The 18596-nt window shown below is 33.3% G+C and overlaps 2 protein-coding genes and 1 long non-coding RNA gene across 4 annotated transcripts; 1 reads left to right on the plus strand and 2 right to left on the minus strand.

Annotated features, from left to right (window-relative positions):
• Positions 6165-14056, minus strand: LOC109362160 (stress response protein NST1). 2 transcript variants are annotated; one of them, XM_019607771.1, is made up of 4 exons: positions 12929-14044; positions 12221-12439; positions 7107-7362; positions 6165-6824 (listed from the first exon to the last, which is right to left on the minus strand). In XM_019607771.1, the coding sequence occupies exons 1-4, from the start codon at positions 14003-14005 to the stop codon at positions 6445-6447; spliced, it is 1932 nt and encodes a 643-aa protein (XP_019463316.1). In that variant the 5' UTR covers positions 14006-14044; the 3' UTR covers positions 6165-6444. The 2 variants fall into 2 exon arrangements, with proteins under 2 accessions (XP_019463316.1, XP_019463315.1); XM_019607770.1 differs by lacking the exons at positions 6165-6824; positions 7107-7362 and adding exons at positions 10909-11771; positions 11981-12072 and having other exon boundaries at positions 12929-14056.
• Positions 11696-12029, plus strand: LOC109362168. The gene is made up of 2 exons (XR_002109365.1): positions 11696-11803; positions 11907-12029. It is a non-coding gene; the product is annotated as an uncharacterized LOC109362168 (long non-coding RNA).
• Positions 15295-17403, minus strand: LOC109362162 (glucan endo-1,3-beta-glucosidase 8-like). Its single transcript, XM_019607773.1, has 2 exons — positions 16972-17403; positions 15295-16446 (listed from the first exon to the last, which is right to left on the minus strand). The coding sequence occupies exons 1-2, from the start codon at positions 17322-17324 to the stop codon at positions 15324-15326; spliced, it is 1476 nt and encodes a 491-aa protein (XP_019463318.1). The 5' UTR covers positions 17325-17403; the 3' UTR covers positions 15295-15323.

An 18596-nucleotide genomic window follows, 5' to 3' on the forward strand; every position in this document is an offset into this window, starting at 1 on the left:
GAACCCTAATAATGATTAGTTTATTAAATATGAGAGATATTATTATTAGTAGTACAAAAAAAACACATCCTCTACATCTATAAAAATGCATAATTTATGTTGAGGTTGGATTCCGAGTTTGGGAGGGATATGATTAGTAATAGACCTACACATGAGGGATATTTGAAATCTTATGGGTCTAGATTGATGGGACGAATATTCACTAGTTTGAGTTAAATTGTCATTGGTAATCTTATTATCAAATGTTTACCCTATATTCTCTTTTAAGTTCCTCCATGAAACTTTTTCAGTTGTTTCAATAATAAACATGAATATTTTGTTGTAAATGAAAATATTGTGGTAATAAATTTATTGTAAATATAATTTTCAAAATGATAGTATAAATATGAGCAAAATAAAAACCTCAAAAAGTCATTTGAAAATAATCGAATAGAGTTCAATATAAAAGTAAATATTAATAGTTGAATTTTCAATTATACTATGGGGAAATAAGTTAGAAGAATAATATTAATAGTGACCTGGAATATTAATGAAAATTATTGGCAAGAGGGGAAGTATGGAAAACAACAACAAGATTCGTGCAAAATAGTTATATTAGTTAGTGACATCAATTTATATGTTTATATCCTAAGATACAGGTCATGAATGAATGTTTTTTATTGTGATTAGTTATGAGTATAATATCCATATATTATTCATCTATAAATTTATTCATACTCACTTTACTATTTTCATTTGTTTGTATTATTTTTTCTAAATTTAATGATAATTGAATATGAATAGAAAGTTATATAATAATAATATATAAAATCAATATACATTTGACAACACATACATTTTTTCTCTCACAGTCTATTGATGCATACTCACAACCTATGAAGTACGGATTCGTCAAACACCCTCACGTGTCGGTGTCCGACATGTATCCGACACGGATATGCTCGGATTCACGAAGGATATGTATCCATAGAGTGTCCAAAAATTAAAAAATTAAAATAAAATAAATAAATATTAAGACACGTATCCGATTCGTTTTCAATAAAATATATGATATATGGATTCGTTTTCAGTAAAGTATAGGATAGATAGATTTATTTCCAATAAAACAGGATAAGATATATCCGTTTTCATTAAAATAGGATAAGATATATTTGTTATGGAGGGCAACAATTTTAAATTTCCATTATATTTTTTACTTTGGATATTTTGATTTACACTTATAATTTTATCATATTTTATGTGTTTTTATTATTTTATACGCGTATCCCTAAACGTATCGTATCCTGTGTATTGGAAAAATGCGTGTCGAAGTATCAGATACGTATCATACCCGACACACATATCGGTATCTGTGCTTCATAGCTCACAACACATACATTTCATTTCATGTCCATTAAAATAATGAAAGAGTAGCAAAATGTATTAAAATAATGAAAGGGGATAACTCTTTTTAGATAATAAAAAATATATTCCAAAATATTAATTCATTTGAAATGAATATTTATTATTTGGTGAAATTGTCTTTAGCTACATAATTGGTCCCAAATGTATTGATACATATTTATAAACACAAAAGCTTATGCAATCACAAATTTAAGAAAAGTATTAAAAAATGTACATTAAAAAAATAATTAAAAAGGAAATGGGTACTACATTCATTCATTCCAATTTTGTTTTATTTTTAAGATTATTAACACAGTAAATTTAAAAAGTCAATAAATAATCTAAAAAATAATACAATTTCACAAGAATATCCTATTAAATTTTCATATATTTTTGCAATCAATTTCTCACCATAAATTCGATCTTAAATTCAATAAGTGTATATAAATTGAAAAGTGAAGAAAACCTTTGGAAGAAAATTAAAAATGATTACTAAATTATGCGAGAAAATAGTTAAATAAATAAGGATAAATTAAAAAAATTATAATTTTTATATCAATTTTATAAAATATTTAAAAATATTGAATAAGATAATAAAAAACTAAAACATCTAAAATTTGGAACCAATCTAGTAATATTTATGACTAATAATATATTATTCTACTAAATCATCATTGAAATTATCCTATATTAATAGCTTTATGATATATGTTATTTTTCTTACTTATGATATACGAGGATTTATAAGACAATATATCATTTTCTAATATATATTTAAAGGAGGCAAAGGCAACTCTAATACCAGCATGTGTGAAAATTTCAACACAAATAATGGAGTTGAATTAAGTTTTTGAGAAATTCATTGATTATGATTTTTAAAAGGTTGGGCAGGTAAACCAACAAATTTGTTGTGTCTTAATTTTGTTTGACATTTGAGTCCTGAGAATGTAAAGTTTCGAAGAAAGTAACGTTAATTAAGGCACTCACTCTACATGTTTTGGTTGAAATCATAATCAAATATGCCGAAAGGGCAAATGAACATGCAAAGTTTTATTTCTTTTTCCTAATAAAGCGGCTATTAATATAAGAGTATTTCATTTGAGAAGGACGTCTCTCTAACATGGATAACACTTGGATAGCCCTTTCAACAAAGGTATTAATATCACTACGATTTACGACACTCAGTATATCATTAATCATTTTTGTATTAATTTTTAAATAGTTAATAATGATTAAATATAAGTGATATAATGACAATATATAAAATTTATATATTATCGATGTATATATTTTACCTGTTCTTAGTATATATCCATGAAACATGTTAAGAAATTCACAAAGTAAACCTTCGTTGAAAAATAATGAAAAAAATATTAATTTTGAAAGATAAAATACTTAATGTTCTTCAATATAATCATACTTTTAATCAATTTATTAACACGTCCACCTCTACCTGACAATAGCCAAACATTTATCATACTAGATGAACTCGACTAACATATATATAAATGAAAATTACTTATCCCAAATAATATAATATCATATCTCTCAAATCAATCACATATTATTACATAAAATAAAAAAATTAAAAATAGAACATAACATTTTGATTAGTACATGACTAAGAATTAGACAACATTCAATACATATGATTTTTGTCTCATATATACCTCTATACACCAAAAAATTCTGCTTACATATAAACATTGTTATACAAAATTTTCTTTTCGTGATAAAAACTAAGTACTTACCCATGTAGTTGAAATATTAACATCGAGAATATAGTCAAACTCTTCTTATCCTAACTTATAAAAAATAAACATAATTTAGATTTGTTGTAGTAATTAGGTTTTTTAGTCATGATTCAATAGCTCAACCTTTATTACACATATATATAAAAGGTTGACAAAAATTAAACCCACTTTAATGATTTTATGTCTCCAAAGAGAATAATCTCTAACATCATCATCAATTTTAACTCTGGTCTTATGTAAACAATGAAAAAGTAGCGATTGCATACTCACTTAAATGAGATCGGATTTTTAAAGTAAATATATATTGAGAACAAACAAACTCTATCATGCAACCAACAAGGTTTTGGTATAGTAATGTAAGGTCCATCAATGATTTGATTTCTGAGAGTGATACTTGTTGGGAGAGACACTCACGAATCTCGAAAGTGATTAGTTTCTTACCCAAAAAGATGAAGAAATATATTTGATAATACCAAAATCACTCCCACATACAAGATAAAATGATAGTCCCTTCCTTAAACTGCCATATGTAAAATGATATTCCTAACTAAAGAGTATGCCTAAAAGGAATGGTGTATTGTTTTTTAATGACATTTTTAAATGGTAATAGGATTTTTATTATTGATTTAATAAAAAAAAATGACAAAGTTAACTCAAAAAATAACTTAAAAACAACCGAGCATATAAATTAACCGTTGCGGTTTGGTGTAGCTCAACTTCAAATATATGAAAACAAAAATGCACTAAGTAAGAAGAATTTTATAGCTCGCACTCCTTTGGTTGACTTGAACATGATTGCCTATGTAAATAATGCATAGGGTTCAAATAGGGTTCAAATTAAAAATAATTATTTTAAGACAAGTTCATATTAATCAATTTTTATTTTAAGACAAGTTCATATTAATCAATTTTTATTAGGTTCAGCTAATTCCACCCACTTGTGATGGCACATTAACATATAACTGATTGTACTCATATGCCATGATATGTTAAGATATGTAATTAGGAATGACAATAAAAAAACAAACATGCAGGTATATGTCTCAACCTAACTTAAATTTAATGGAAAATTGTGTTGTTATTGGTATTAGGTTTTATCCAATTTCAATTTTAGGGTTTGGGTATGGTATAACTAATACTCGAACGCGATTGACATATAATAAATTAATAAATAATAAAATTTACACATGAAGTTAAAGTAATGTAAAGCTATCAACAATGTGTTGGCTGTTGGATTCTTAGGATGACCAAAAAGTCATGAGTTCAATTTCTGAGAGCGAGACTTCTTAAAAGAAATAGTCACACATCCCAAAAGAGATTAGTTCTTTACCAAAAAAGAGTAAAATATACCCTTGATCGTACAAAAGATAATAAAAAGCTATATGCATATACATTTTATAGCTTAAAAGTTCCACCTTTTGAATGAAATTAATTTACCAACTAAAGAAAGAAGAAAATAAAAGATAATTTGACATAGAACATTTATGAATAATATAGGTTTCGAGCGAATTTAGGGTTGGATAAGCACAAACTCAACTCTGGTTCGCTCAGTTGTTATTCCTATTTGTAATAGGTGAATATGCTCTCAGTCCAATGAATTAGGTACTTGGGTTTGGGTACGTATGCCTTCAAGTGAGAGATATGGTTTTACCCTTAATTGGCATTTAATGATGTAATTTCATAGAATAAATATTCAGATTTGTTGTGGAGAAAAAATTGTACACAACGATTAAATATATAGAGTGAATCTTTTAGCTTAAATATTTTAAAAACTAAAATGTTGGTCATAAGATCTTGAAAGGGTAAGATTAAAATTCTTCACTAAAAAAATGTGACGTGGTGCATTATTGTGTCCACCGTTTCCTTTCACTTTGAATGATTCCTTTCCAGTTTTGTCCTTATTTCAATGAAGTTCTTCTATGCATTCTTTTGTATGAAGATCGGAATTATGTTTTACATGTGTTGTGTTGTGTTGGTGGATGTCATTTAAATCCGACAAATAGTGGGACTTTGAAATCCTATCCTCCAGCTGTTTGGCTTCCCTATGTAGATGACGAGTCCACAGTCACGGTATGCTGTTGTCACCAGTGAATAGCAGAGAAGAAACTATGCGCACGCTTACATGGGCCTACTCAACAGAAGAGATATTGTAGACACTGCCACAAATATAAATCAATTTTCACGACATACACAAGTTCATCTCACTATTTTGCACCAAATTAGAAAATTGCTCATGCTTCCTATTGCTAACCCAGGAGGAGTAAGTACACAACAAAACTGTACAGTTGAGTTAATAAGTATACGCTTAAAAATATGCTTCATCATGGAGCTAAAGATGTCTGGTTGTGCTATAAAGATTGTTCCTGCATTCCAATGAAGTCAGACCCGGACGATGGAGGCCTATAAGTACCACTTTCGGGAACATGGCCTAATCTCCTAACCAGGGTCCAACACGAAAATCAAGACCCAGATCGAACTCAAAAATGAAACTCAGAAATCTAAACATGGGTTAACCCATATATCAGGACCTAGACCCGACCCCCAAATCAACACCCAGGCACGACCCCAAAATAAAGCTTCTGAAATTTTTGATGGATCAGCATCCATTCATTACCAAATATGACCTAATCCATTTTTATTAATAAATGGACTTTGTCATGGGTAATTTTGCTGGGCTCACATTTCAACATGAGATACCGTCATGTTCGTTTCTGAATAGTCTCAATGTTCGTTCCACTCAGTAACAAAAAGAAGAGATGTCATGCACTAGAAAATTTGAAAATTAGAAGCACCAGAAAGAACCACCATGGTTACCGAATCATGTGTTCAAATTTGAAGAGAATGGTCCAAGTTGAATTGCATCTGGGCTCAAGTTGACCATGAGAGTTTCACCCCATATTAAAGATCTCATTATGTAATATATCAAAAGTCTAATCATTCGGAAGACAATCAACCAGAATTACCTGGTTGGTTATTAGTGTCATCAGATACATGCACAAACAAATAAAAAGGAATGGACATGCCTGATTCATCGTCACTTTGAAATGAAGAGCCTGACTCCAAGAACAAAGCAAAGAGATCGACATAAGACAGTAACCAGAGCAGACAAAAGATGAACAAAATATAGTCCTATTTTCCCAAGGAAAATTAGACAAAACTTACTCAAAGTCAAAATATCTAGAGCCGCTACCCATGTTTATTTTGCATTTGCAAATGAACAAGGAGCATATGCTCATATATGATAAATAAAGCAAATGAAAGTCCAAGAAAATTAATCAACAAAGATACAAATACTTTCACACCCTGTTTACCGCACTGGCTGCTGATTGTAGTGGCCCTTCTCCTTTTTCTTGGCAGCTGCAAGCTTTGCGTTTCTTGCAGCAGCCTCACTAGCAGCAGCACGTGCAGCAGCATCCATCTCCTTGCTTGATTTCTTCTTCTTCATAGAAGCAACTTTCTTAAGCCGCTCTTTGACATCAATGGCAGTTGCATCCTCTGCCTTCTCCACTCCAGCAGTGTTAGAAGTTGTGTTTCCAGCATCCACCTTACCAGGCTGGTCTTGTGATTCCTTTTGCTCCTTTGCAGATTTATCCTTTTTCTTCTTCTTTTTTGCATTTTTGCTTTCCCCAGCAGCATTTTCCTTCTTTTCCACCACACCATTGTGATCCTCTTCTTTCTTCTCAGCACCTGAATTTTAAAAGGCAAGATGAATAGTTTCAGCAAGAAAATTCTAAAAAATCCACCATATTAGCAGGATAACAAGATATTGCTTGCATGTGTATTGATGAATATGTACATCTTTTTGTTCAAGCTTCATATTGGTAGGGCATCAAATAGATGGCAACATTCCACCATAAAAAATGCATGGTTAAATTAATATATGCCCCTTGGCTATGCATTCCATATGATAGAACTAAGATATTGAAATTTAAAAATAGTTCCGTCATATGATTAAAAGCATTATATTACCATGGGACTCATCCTGGCCACTGGGTTCTTTTTGTGCATAGCCTAGCTCGGCCAACACAGCTTCAAGCTCTTCAAGCCCTTTTTTCTTCAATTCCTTCTTGGAAAGTTGCCGTTCAGTTTCTTTGATAGCTAGTGAAGGTTCAGGGGCTTTCTCAAGAACAGGCTCAGCTTCTGCTGGAACTTCAAAATCATTTTCATGGTCATCCTCAGCATCATCCTCGACATCATCAATACCTTCTATGTCACTCTCACTTTCCTGGTTTCAGATATTCATCAAGTCTACCAGTTAGTGGTTGTGTGACCCAATAAATCATTCAATAGAACAACATTGGTCAACAAGAGGCTCTCAAACACAGAGACATAGGGGGAAATTGAGTTTACACTGATTTATTAGATGATTCAAAAAGAAGATAAGAATGGTGAAGACTTTTGATCTTTATAAGCATGGAATAATAACCTCAAATGGATTCTTTTTGGTTGGCAGCACATTTTCTGAAGTGCAAAGTAGCAACGAATCCACATAGAAGTTTGTCATTTTAATTTTGCCATATAATAATTGATGAAACTTAAAAAATTTACCATCTTGCGAGAACTCTGTTCCATATTTGACATTAATACAGTTTAAATACCACTCTTTCTATTATCTTTCTCAAAAATAAAGAATAAAAGCAGGGTAAAAGAGCATTTAGAAAGAATAAAAAACATAATCAATTAGTATCCTCAGGAAAAACATCACAACCCACCTATTATAGGAATGTGTAATTGCCATTCAAAGTCTTCCAAAGTTGTTGTTAAAGATAGAGGAGATACTTTCTAAGCAACTATTTTAGTCAACATCGACTAGTGATTAACAAAGAACCACATTAGCAACTCGAGAAATTTGCTAGAGAGATCCTATATTTCTTACTATGAACATGATGAGTTAGCAACCGGAGAGATTTGCTAGAGAGATCCTATCTTTCTTACTGTGAACATGATGAGTAGTTAGTTCAGTTTATTTGTCATAAGGGTAGAAAAAGAAGAACCTCCAAGTGTCTAGCTATTCTGTTTCCGGTACTTCCACAATCAACGTGTCACATGCACGGCTAGTCCACGAAAATTAAGTTCTATGCTACGTCTTCTACATCAGTTATTCATAGTAAGGAAACGACAAACAGTTTAATTGTGCATTATAGACACCTAGAAAACTAGAGCGGTTTCTATAACCGTTATGGTCCAGTTCAGCAAACCGACAAAGGCAAGACCATTAATGACAGGTAAGCCAGGCACAGAACCATGAAACAGTTAGCATAATCATAAATACAACAACTTGACAAGTATCCACAAACAACATCATGAAGCCAGACAACTGGAACAAAATTTGGATACTCAACAAACTAGACAAATGGAATATTCATCATTGAATATTTTCGATTTGGACATCACATAGCTTTCAAGCCAATCATGTAAATCATTAAATACAAAACACAATTGCACAATCAAAATAACAAAACAGAAATCACACCAACGCAGTCAAATTCTTAATCAAACATTTACATAAGCATTCTACACAATCCAATAACAGTCATCAGAATTAAAACAAAATAAAAATAATGAAATCATTTAAGGACGGAGAATAAATTGATTTCACCTCTATAGCGGCTTCCTTTTCAATCGCGGTGTCGGATTCAGGTACGGCCCAAGCAGATTGAGGAGGAGCAGTAGTGGCATAGTAGTCGTCATCACCATCGTCATCAACATCAGCCCAAGATTTGACGGTGAGAGGTGCTGGCGCCCAAAAAAGTTCCTTCTTCTCCGATTCATCGTTTGCGATCTTGGAAGAACCTTCGGGCTTCTTCTTTTTCTTCTTCAAACTTCCGAGCGCTGCGAAAACGTTGGAGCTGTTAATGACCGGTGCTTCATCCCTCCGGCTTCCTCCTCCTCCTCCGGCCATTTCAAATCTCAGCTCAGAGAAACGATCGAATTCGGAACGGTTGGGTGAAAAGGGAAACGGGAGAAGAGAAAAATTAGGGTTTCGTTAGAGAGAGAGAACAAAAACGAGGCGTTTCGGGTGAGGGAAGATAGGATAACAAGAGTGAGTGAAGTTGAGAAGAGGGATTAAAATTCAGCTTTTATTTCCAAAACGATTTTTGTTAACAATTGCCTTCCCCAGAGGCTTTAAGATTATCATCAGCTTACAAAAAGCCGATTCTTAATTTATTATGATTTTTTTAAGGATATAATATATATGTATACGAGCGTGTCCACCGATACTTTATCTTTTTATATGGTGTGTATAAAAAATGTAACATATGAACTCAATCGAAGATGTAGATTTAAGAATATAATATGTGATAGTTGATTTTTTGTACTACCAAACATATTTTCTCTTCTTTTTGGGTAAGAAACTAATTTCTTTCGAGATTTGGTTGTCTTTCCCAACAAATGTTGCTTACGAGAATCAAATCTTCGACCTTAGGGATCCAATGGACCTTACACTATTAGACAAACGCTTTATTGGTATATGTGATGGTTAATATGATATATACAAAATTTCTACAAGTTTCTCATTTTATGCCTCGAATAATAATTATTGGGTTACTGAATATTTTTTCATGTGTTATTGATGAGAAAGAGATAATATATAAATAAGAGAATGTGTCAAAGAGTGATAATCTATTGATGAAAATTGAAAACAATATGTGGAAGTTTATGTTAGTTATTAAGGAGAGATATTAAAAATGGTAAAGGTAAAATATAAAAATAATGTCATGCATGGTGATTACCCTTAAACAAAAACATGAGACACACTAAATGTGTACATTATTTGAAGGAATACAAAATTGAAACATAAAAATTATATATGTTCAATTACATATTTATCTTTTAGTTATGTTTTGACTTTATATATCAGTATAGATATTACTCACCGTTTATTTTTTAAGAACCAACAATGATCAAATATGAATGATATAAAATTCTTACCTTGTTAACAAATATATTTTTTCTTTTTTTTTAATGTGGGGAGAAACAACTTAAAGATATTTAAAAATGTAAAGTTAAATCATAAATTAATTTGTTTTATTTCTTTAATATATATGGAAAGTAGGATGAAAAAGAAAGTAAAAGACAGAGAAAATGTGATTAAAAGGAAAGGAAATCAAACGAGAAAGGAAAATAAAATCAAAACAAGTCGATTAAATTTGCATTGAATCTAATAGGATTACTTGATGTTGCCTTACCCATTTGATCGTTAAGATATCTGCAACTATGATTAAGTTATAATTCTCATTACAAAATATAAAGTTGTACTTATACACAAATTAACAATTATCATGATTCAATGAAACTTGTTTGATTATATTTAAATTGGTAAAAACTACATGAAAATCGAGTGGACCATATGTAATGATCTTCACTAGTTGATTCTTTTTGACTAATGGAGACCTATTTAGTTTAGAGATAAAATAATATTGGTCTAGTTGATGTTATTTATGTTGGAACTAGGAATTTTTTGTGGTTTAAACCACATCCTCTACCAATTAGAGGCAATTATGCTCTAGATTTTTTTTATTATATCGGTTACAATTAAACAAAGTTGGTGTCATGTATCAGCATCTCTATCTCTACTCACTGTACTCTAGTAGACCCTTCATATGCATAAAAAAGAGAGTCAACAATGAAATTCATTTTCTAGCATATATTATGTTTTCCTAACATAAACAATTGCAGCACAACACAAATTCGGGACAAAAACTCATGGTGGAAGAACACAAAAGTCATATTTTGTCTTCCTTCAAACACCATTATGAAACACTAATAGTAAATAGTAATTGAAAATGTCAATCATGAAATTATACTGCGTCCAATCTACACAATCAAAACAAATCTATTATCATATGGCAGAAAAGTATCATGCTTTTATCAATTCCAGAATCCTAAAACTTACATAGGACAAATAACCAATTTTTTTGAGAAAGTTAGGAAGAAGCAGGGGAAGCGGAATTGTCAAAAGTAGTTCCTACATGCTGGATAACAAAGCCGTAGATTTTTCTCTTCAAATTTTCAATCTTAACTGTTAATGAGTCATTATCTTTGGAGACCACACGATCCAGCCATGAATTGACACGCTTCAAATGTGACAAGACAACAGCAATGGAGGCACCATCTAGAGGCAAAGTTTTTTTGCCATCAGTAGTACACTCCCCAAACACTTTAAATCCTGCTTCAAGGGAATCCTCAACAAAATGTAGAAACCAATTTTGCATTTCAGACAGCAAATTTGTTCCAAGTTCTACTGTCTCTACCATTCCACTACCTCTTGTCCACACACCCGTGCTGAGATCTGATTGTGGTGATGAAGAAGCCTTCACATGGTTCTTAGCTGCACTCAACGAGTGTCGTTTCGACAAGCTTTTCGGCAGTGTTGATGGAGGATCAGCACCAGTGCCAGTAAGAAGGGACACTACCTGAAGATCAGTGGCCAAAGCGGCTTCAACCCAGAGAGAAGGTGATTTTGAGTGTTCTGTTTGAAAGCTGACATCGGGTGTCTCGGAATTATGTCTAATGGCAACAGATTCAGCTATTGCTGTTGATTTTACAACATTGTCATAGATATTGAAAAACCGGTCTATGGTTGGCAAGGGATTTCTGGCTTCACATACTGAACAGAGGTCTGAAAACATGCTGAGGTAGACAGAAGGAAGATTATTATTCATGTTAGCCATTAACAAGGAAGTAAACATGTCCAAAATATATGCTTTTGACAGCTTTCATTAGAAAATGAACTTTCCCATTGAAGAAAGTAATAGTTACAATCAGGAGGGAGAAGCCTAACTGTGATGCCTAAACTTTAAAGGTAAAAAGTAAAAAGAAAGGGTGGCAGTTATTATCACCTTAAATTTCTTATAACACCTTCAGTAGCATTTGCCTCCTCTAATGCTTCAGCAGCAGCTGCAGAAGCAAGAAGTTTCCTTTGCATTGCTTCCTGAATTCAGTGATAAGAGAAGATTTCGATTTAGTCTTGTAATTGAAGTGTGACAAATTATTAAATTTAACGCAGTTGAATCACTATTAAGTGTTCATTAGAGGATGCAGAATCTATTTTTAGTATGTAAATTCCCAAAATTTCATACCTTTCCAAGCCATGCGAGGTTGGAAGACACTGCATCTAATGAAACACTCCCATCAGTCCATTTCTTTTCATGAATGGTGATGCCTAGAGCTGCAAAATTGGACTTCTCTTGGGGCAAACAAGTTTCTGGAGAAGCAGGATTGGTTTTCTCATTGCTTGGAGAATCATTGCTACCAGGTTTTTGACCATTCACATCACTTAATCTCCTTGATATTGCAGCCTGCGAGATTAGCTCAGGTATCAGGTTAGGCTTACAGACACATACACATAGCAAAGTTTTCCACTGTGGTCAGATACATCATACATGAATTAAACAATGACATAAAATGTATTATCAGCTGTTGTGATTGTGGTCGTCAGAAAAATAATTAATTATTAATTTTTCAACTTTAAAAATATTTTTTTTAATTTGTGAGACATCAAATATTGTCGTCTAATTGAACCCGAGGGGAACCATATTGTCTCTAAAATTCATTATGAAAAAGGAACACTTTGACGGGCCAAATTAGTACTTTTTATTTCTTCAGGACCAAGTGTGTCTACTTAGGGTTAAAAAGAAAATAAGTGAGGTGCATTGTTTCAAACTCTACATATAGGTTGATCAAAAGTTGAAAAAGAAAACTAGGTATGCAATACACAATACTAATTCATTTTTTCAACTTTTGATTCATCTATGAAAAAAGTTTAGTTCTTTGATGATTTGATTTACCTGAGTACGCAGAATTGCTTGTGAGTCAAACTTATTTTTGGAAAAACTCTTATCTTTGGGTTCAACTTGAGCCACAGTTTCTGCTAGTTGCTCATCCCAGTTCTTCCTAGACCCAACCAGCGCCTCCGACACCTTGGATATTCCGGCAGCCACCGTCGCCATTTTCTTCTTACTAGCACTATCCGCCACTTTCAAACCCCCAGACAACCTCCTCATCGGAGAAATCGAAGCCCTCCGCGGGTTCGGCGACGGTTGCTTCCTCCCAGTCGGAGAAGGGTTCCGATACCTCGACGGGACAATTATCGCCGCCTCCCTCGCCACCTTCCGATTCTCATCACGTGCCGAAGCCAAGCTCGGAACCACACACTTCGACGGCACCGGAGATGCCGACCTCCTCCCCTTTCCATTCGCCGGCGAAGGATCCCTCTCCGGCGCCGCAACACCTGAAACACTCTTCGTCCTCTTCGCAGTCGCCGGAGAAGAGAATCTCTGCGGCGGTTTCTCCTGAACCTGTGAATTATCTCTAGGCGCAAGAGGTTGTCTCGAAACCCTAACTTTCTCTTTCTGCAACAAAAACTCCTTTCGAGGAGACTTGTTATGCTCCTCAACAATCTTCTTCTTCTTCCCAGAGAGGTAGAACGCGAGCGGGTCAGCATTACGATCCGAATCAGAAACGGGTTGGATAACAAATTCACGCTTAGAAGGCGAGATTCTCGCGACGAGAGGGTCGGGGGAGCCTTGGAAGGGGTGGCGGCCGGCCAGTGGCCGAATACCGGAGACGGAGGGAAGAGGTGAATCGAAGTTGAACCGGTCAACGTAGACGAATTGACCAAGCTGGAGACGATTGGTGAGGATGAGATCATTGTCGTGATCGGAGAGAAGAACATAAGTGGAATTGAGGGAATCGGAGAGTTGGAGATAGAAGCCGTGGTTGGAGTAGATGTCATCGGAGCCGGAGAGAGCAGGGACGATTCCGATGACTTGGAGAAGAGGGGAACGGTGGTCGCCGGTGACGCGAGTGTTGGAGTTCATAGCTTGGAGAAGTTTCAACACCATTCCTGGAGTGAGAGAAGCCATAGTGAGTGAGTGTGTGAAGTGAAGAGTGTGGTGAGTGATTCATTGAATCATGTATATACTATTGGGATTTGGGAGTGTCCGTTACATATAATTTGAATTCAAATTTTTTTGTCTTCACTCATTTCTTTATTTTGAATATTGACCTATCCATTCATATACGTTACGTTACCGTTGCCTTCTCCTCATCCTAGTACTTTATTTGATAGGTAAATGTAAAATTGTTAATGTTGTGTCATATTTAAAATTGTACAAGAAAATATGATTTAAAATTGGTTTTTCACAAAAAGACTTATGTTTCTTTATATATATATATATGGTCTAAATAGTGTCTTATTCTTTATCTTAAGTCAATCAAAATGTTATTTTTTATTATTTCTTGTTTTTAAAATTTTTCTTTTATTCATATATCAATATGTGATTAGGTTGAGAGAGAGAATGAGACACTGTTGGAGACATGTGATCTCCATCCACTTTCTCCCGCTTCTAATTGCTAATGCATGGTATAATAATTGTTCTGTCTTTGTTATTTTGTGAATAAAACATGTGTGTACCCTATTTATATAAGAATATTGATCTTTTGTTTATATTTTTCTTCTCAATTTTACTCGTTGCTTATCATCTGTGATCATAGTTGTCTACTATTAATTTCTTTGGGGTGGTTGATAGTAGATAGCAACCACAAGATTAATATTATACAAAAAATATTTAACTTTTCATAAACTTTTTAATTTGTTTTTTAAAAAAAGTTTTACAAAAAAAGAAGAAGAGGCAACAAGTAGGGGACAAAGTTGTGTACAACTTGTACTTTTTGCCATTGTTTTCAATGTTTTGAGCTTTGGTGTGTCATAAAGGATATTGTCAACCAGAAAAACCACTTTGATGACTCAGCTTAACTTTTTAGATTGTATGCATGATTCCATCAGCTAGGAACATTACCCAAGTTGCAAGCATATAGAATCACACATTTATATTTCAAGGTAAGTGGAGACTCAAAAACAAGTTTGATATACTATACTATAAAAAATGAAAATAAGAGAGAAAATTGCCCTAAATTGTGCTGTAGGAATCCCAGAATTCTTCAAAAACTATCTCATGAAAGAAATAATTAAATGCTCTCCCATGCAGCTACTAAGGATTAATTTGAGAGTTAGATTTTTTAGGAGAAATGGAAAGTTTCGCAACCATGAAATATATACTTGTGAGGTGACTCTCAAGCTTTTCCTTTCATTTCCATCCAAAATCCAATTCTCAAACTAACCGTAAAAGAAATCTACGAGAACACATTTTTTAGTGCTCCATGGATTCCCAACACAGTCGGCTATACTAAAGTTACAACAAATATATAGACAATGAAAGCTTTGTTTAGGAATTTTGAAACAAAAAGCCCTCCATGCAGAAACAAAGAAGTAGAATGAGAGATCATGAGTGGGAATTGGCACCCTTTTTCTGATGGATCCTCACCTGTTAAGATAGCTAAACCATAGAAATCACAGTCCCAATCTCTCTGGTTATGTACTTGATAATACATATTAAAGGCATAAGATGCATTCCCTCTGAGACTTAGACTATTACATGAAGAGCCAAATCCAAGTGCAGTGCAATCAGATAAACTACAAGCATAGTCAATACTATCAGGTAAGTAGGATAACTCAGTAGCATCAGGATCCAAGATACACCATTGCTTTTCCATGTACTTTACACCTTCCACAGGTGCAAGACCCTTATTTTGTCCAAGTCCTGTTAAGTCTAATTCATATTTTGGCTTACCATCAAACTCAAAAATACCCCAGTGTCTCTCAAAGTTTCCTGGAGCAATACTCTTAGCATTCTCATCAATTAGGCTGAATAGATAAATGTCAATTATACCTTTCCTTTTAGGGGTACCATTGCCACTCAAAACATGTTTAAGCAAACCATTGTTGAACCTTTTTGCATTTTGGACATTAGCATTTTTATCTCCATCAGTTGGCCACCCAACTTCTCCAACTATAACATGCATGTCCGGGAATCCGGCTTTCTCTAAAGCCCATAGAAGGGTATCAAGGTTTGCATCAAACATATTGGTGTAAAGGGCATTACCATCTCTAGTAGGCCTATTACTTCCATCAAAAAATGCATAATCAAAGGGGAAATGATCATTTCCATAAAGACTTAAGAAGGGATAGATATTAACTGTGAAAGGTGCATTGTTTGAATATAAGAACTGGATTATTTGAATTGTGAGGTCAATTACTTCAGGCCTAAAGTCACCAGCGGATGGTACTTCATTTGAGTCAGGAGAATAATAAATGTCTGCATTGAAGGGAACAGTGGCTTTCACCTTTGAACCAAAACCAGCATTATTGAGTGAAGTTTGTATATTCTTAAGAGCTGGCAGAGTTGCCTCTAGATAGGTGCCATTATATTCCTTAAGGAAAGGTTCATTACCCACAGCAACATACCTGCAATTTTAAAATATGGTTGTAAACATGATATACAATAGAAGCTTATTTATGAACAAGAACTTTCCTTGTTACACAGTTCAAGAAGTTACTGAGACACTGAAACAGACTTATTATTTCATAAACATTCCTTGAAAATTGAAAAGCTACTAGTCTTATTACATAATTCAAGAAACCAAAAGATGCATAGAAAGATAGAATATGCCTTGGAAGAAGAATAGTATCAACTCCTCCAGCCTCTAAAAGATTGAACATAAAAATCCATTGCTACTAACAAAGTGGTAATAATAATGATTTGCTAGAAATTCTTGTGATACTATCAAGAATTTGAGCAAGAAAAATGAAAGACATGTTAGCAGCATCTTGAATAAAAGAATAACAAAACAGCAGGATATAATGAAGAAGGGAGAAAGGAACACATGGTCTTTAAAATAGTAGAAGCTAGAAACTATTTACAAGTAAAACACACAAAAGGAGTGATGATCATGATTCATGAATATTGAATATACTTATACAACTACTTACTTGATATTTACACCACCAGTGTACATGTAACTAGTGACATTTTCATCAACCCAAGAATCTGCAACCTTAGGATCCTTACTCATCTCTTCTAACATGTTGTTAGGTACTGCCAACATCACTTCAATATCAGTCCCCATCAGAGCTGACATAATCCACTCATCTGCATCAAACAACTTCAGCTTATCAAAGCCATTTTCTTGAAGCATCTGAACCACCTTATCTCTTGGAAGCTGGTGTGTTGCCATGGTTCCCCAGTTCACTCCAACACCATAGACACAAGAAGGCATAGTTAGCATGACAATGAGGAATAACACCACTATGTACCTTACAATAGGTGACTTTTCTTGTGTCATTTTTATGGCCTTTTATGTCTTGAAAACTAGCAAAGATCCAAGAACAATGACAGAAGAGAATGAAATGGAAGAAAAAGAAAGGGGGAATTGGAATAATTGTTGGTACCATATTTTATAGACACTTGGAGAAGCTTTCTGTTTAGTGCATGAGTTTCAGTGCCTTCATAAAGAAGGTAAATCAAAGACCAAGTTGCATATACTATTTCACAAGATAAATAAAAAAGCAAGAAATGGAACAAAGATTCTTTCCTTAATTCAGTTAAAATGCCAGGCAATGCCAGCACGAGTTGCATTAGTGTTAAGCATATCATGTATTATCATTATAATAATACAATCAAGTGTTTTCCTTAACACCATGCAGACAATGGATATCACACATCACAGAGCATTTAGGCCATAACATTGTATTAAGTTAGTATAATCTTATGGATTATTAAATAACAAATTAATTGTAAACAGATATCATAAAATAATTTGATCTCTTTAAAAGGACGAGTGATTCACTTTATAAGAACAAAAGTCAACAAAGTCTAATTTACTTACTATAAACTAATAGTGATTATTAAAGGCTCTACTAATAGTCTCTTACTTTGTGACTAATGAACTAATCCATCTTTTTTGAGTTATATGATTGTCCTTCTTAACAAGTGTTGCTCCTTTTAATTTTTCTGGGATCTAATAGAGCTTTACATTATATCAACGCAATGTTATAATCCATATTTAATTTTGGTAGACTAGTATATAAACTCTAATGGTGTTATTTGCTTTCAAAGATGGAGATTGTAGATAAACACATACATAATAACATAAACATAATGGGGACACAAAACACTTTGGTAGCATTGACTAGTGATTGACCGGAATAGGTGAGGGTCATGGTTCATTACATCGCTCACTTTCCACCGCACATTTACGTGCACTCTTTATTTAGCCAATTATTTATCCTTCCTTAGTGAATATCCTTTTTTGACATACCCTTTAGTAAAAGGTTCTCTAAGGACTCCATTTTTTCATTACAAAAGAGCATTTCCAAAGTTGCAAAATTAAATAGTTTTTAATTGTATATTAGTTTTTTTTAATGAACAAAATATATTAATAAGAAGTAATAGGTGTACTTAACCGAGTATATAAGATGGAAAGAAGAGTTCAATCCAAAATAGATGAAAATACATCCAAAGAAATTCATGCACCAAGGTGCAAGTTAAATCAAAACCAAATGACCTAATTTTGATAAAAGACATGATTTTGTTTCGTTGGGCCATTAACTACTTT

This window comes from Lupinus angustifolius, chromosome LG12, assembly GCF_001865875.1.
Source record: "Lupinus angustifolius cultivar Tanjil chromosome LG12, LupAngTanjil_v1.0, whole genome shotgun sequence".
Classification (NCBI taxonomy): Eukaryota; Viridiplantae; Streptophyta; class Magnoliopsida; order Fabales; family Fabaceae; genus Lupinus; species Lupinus angustifolius.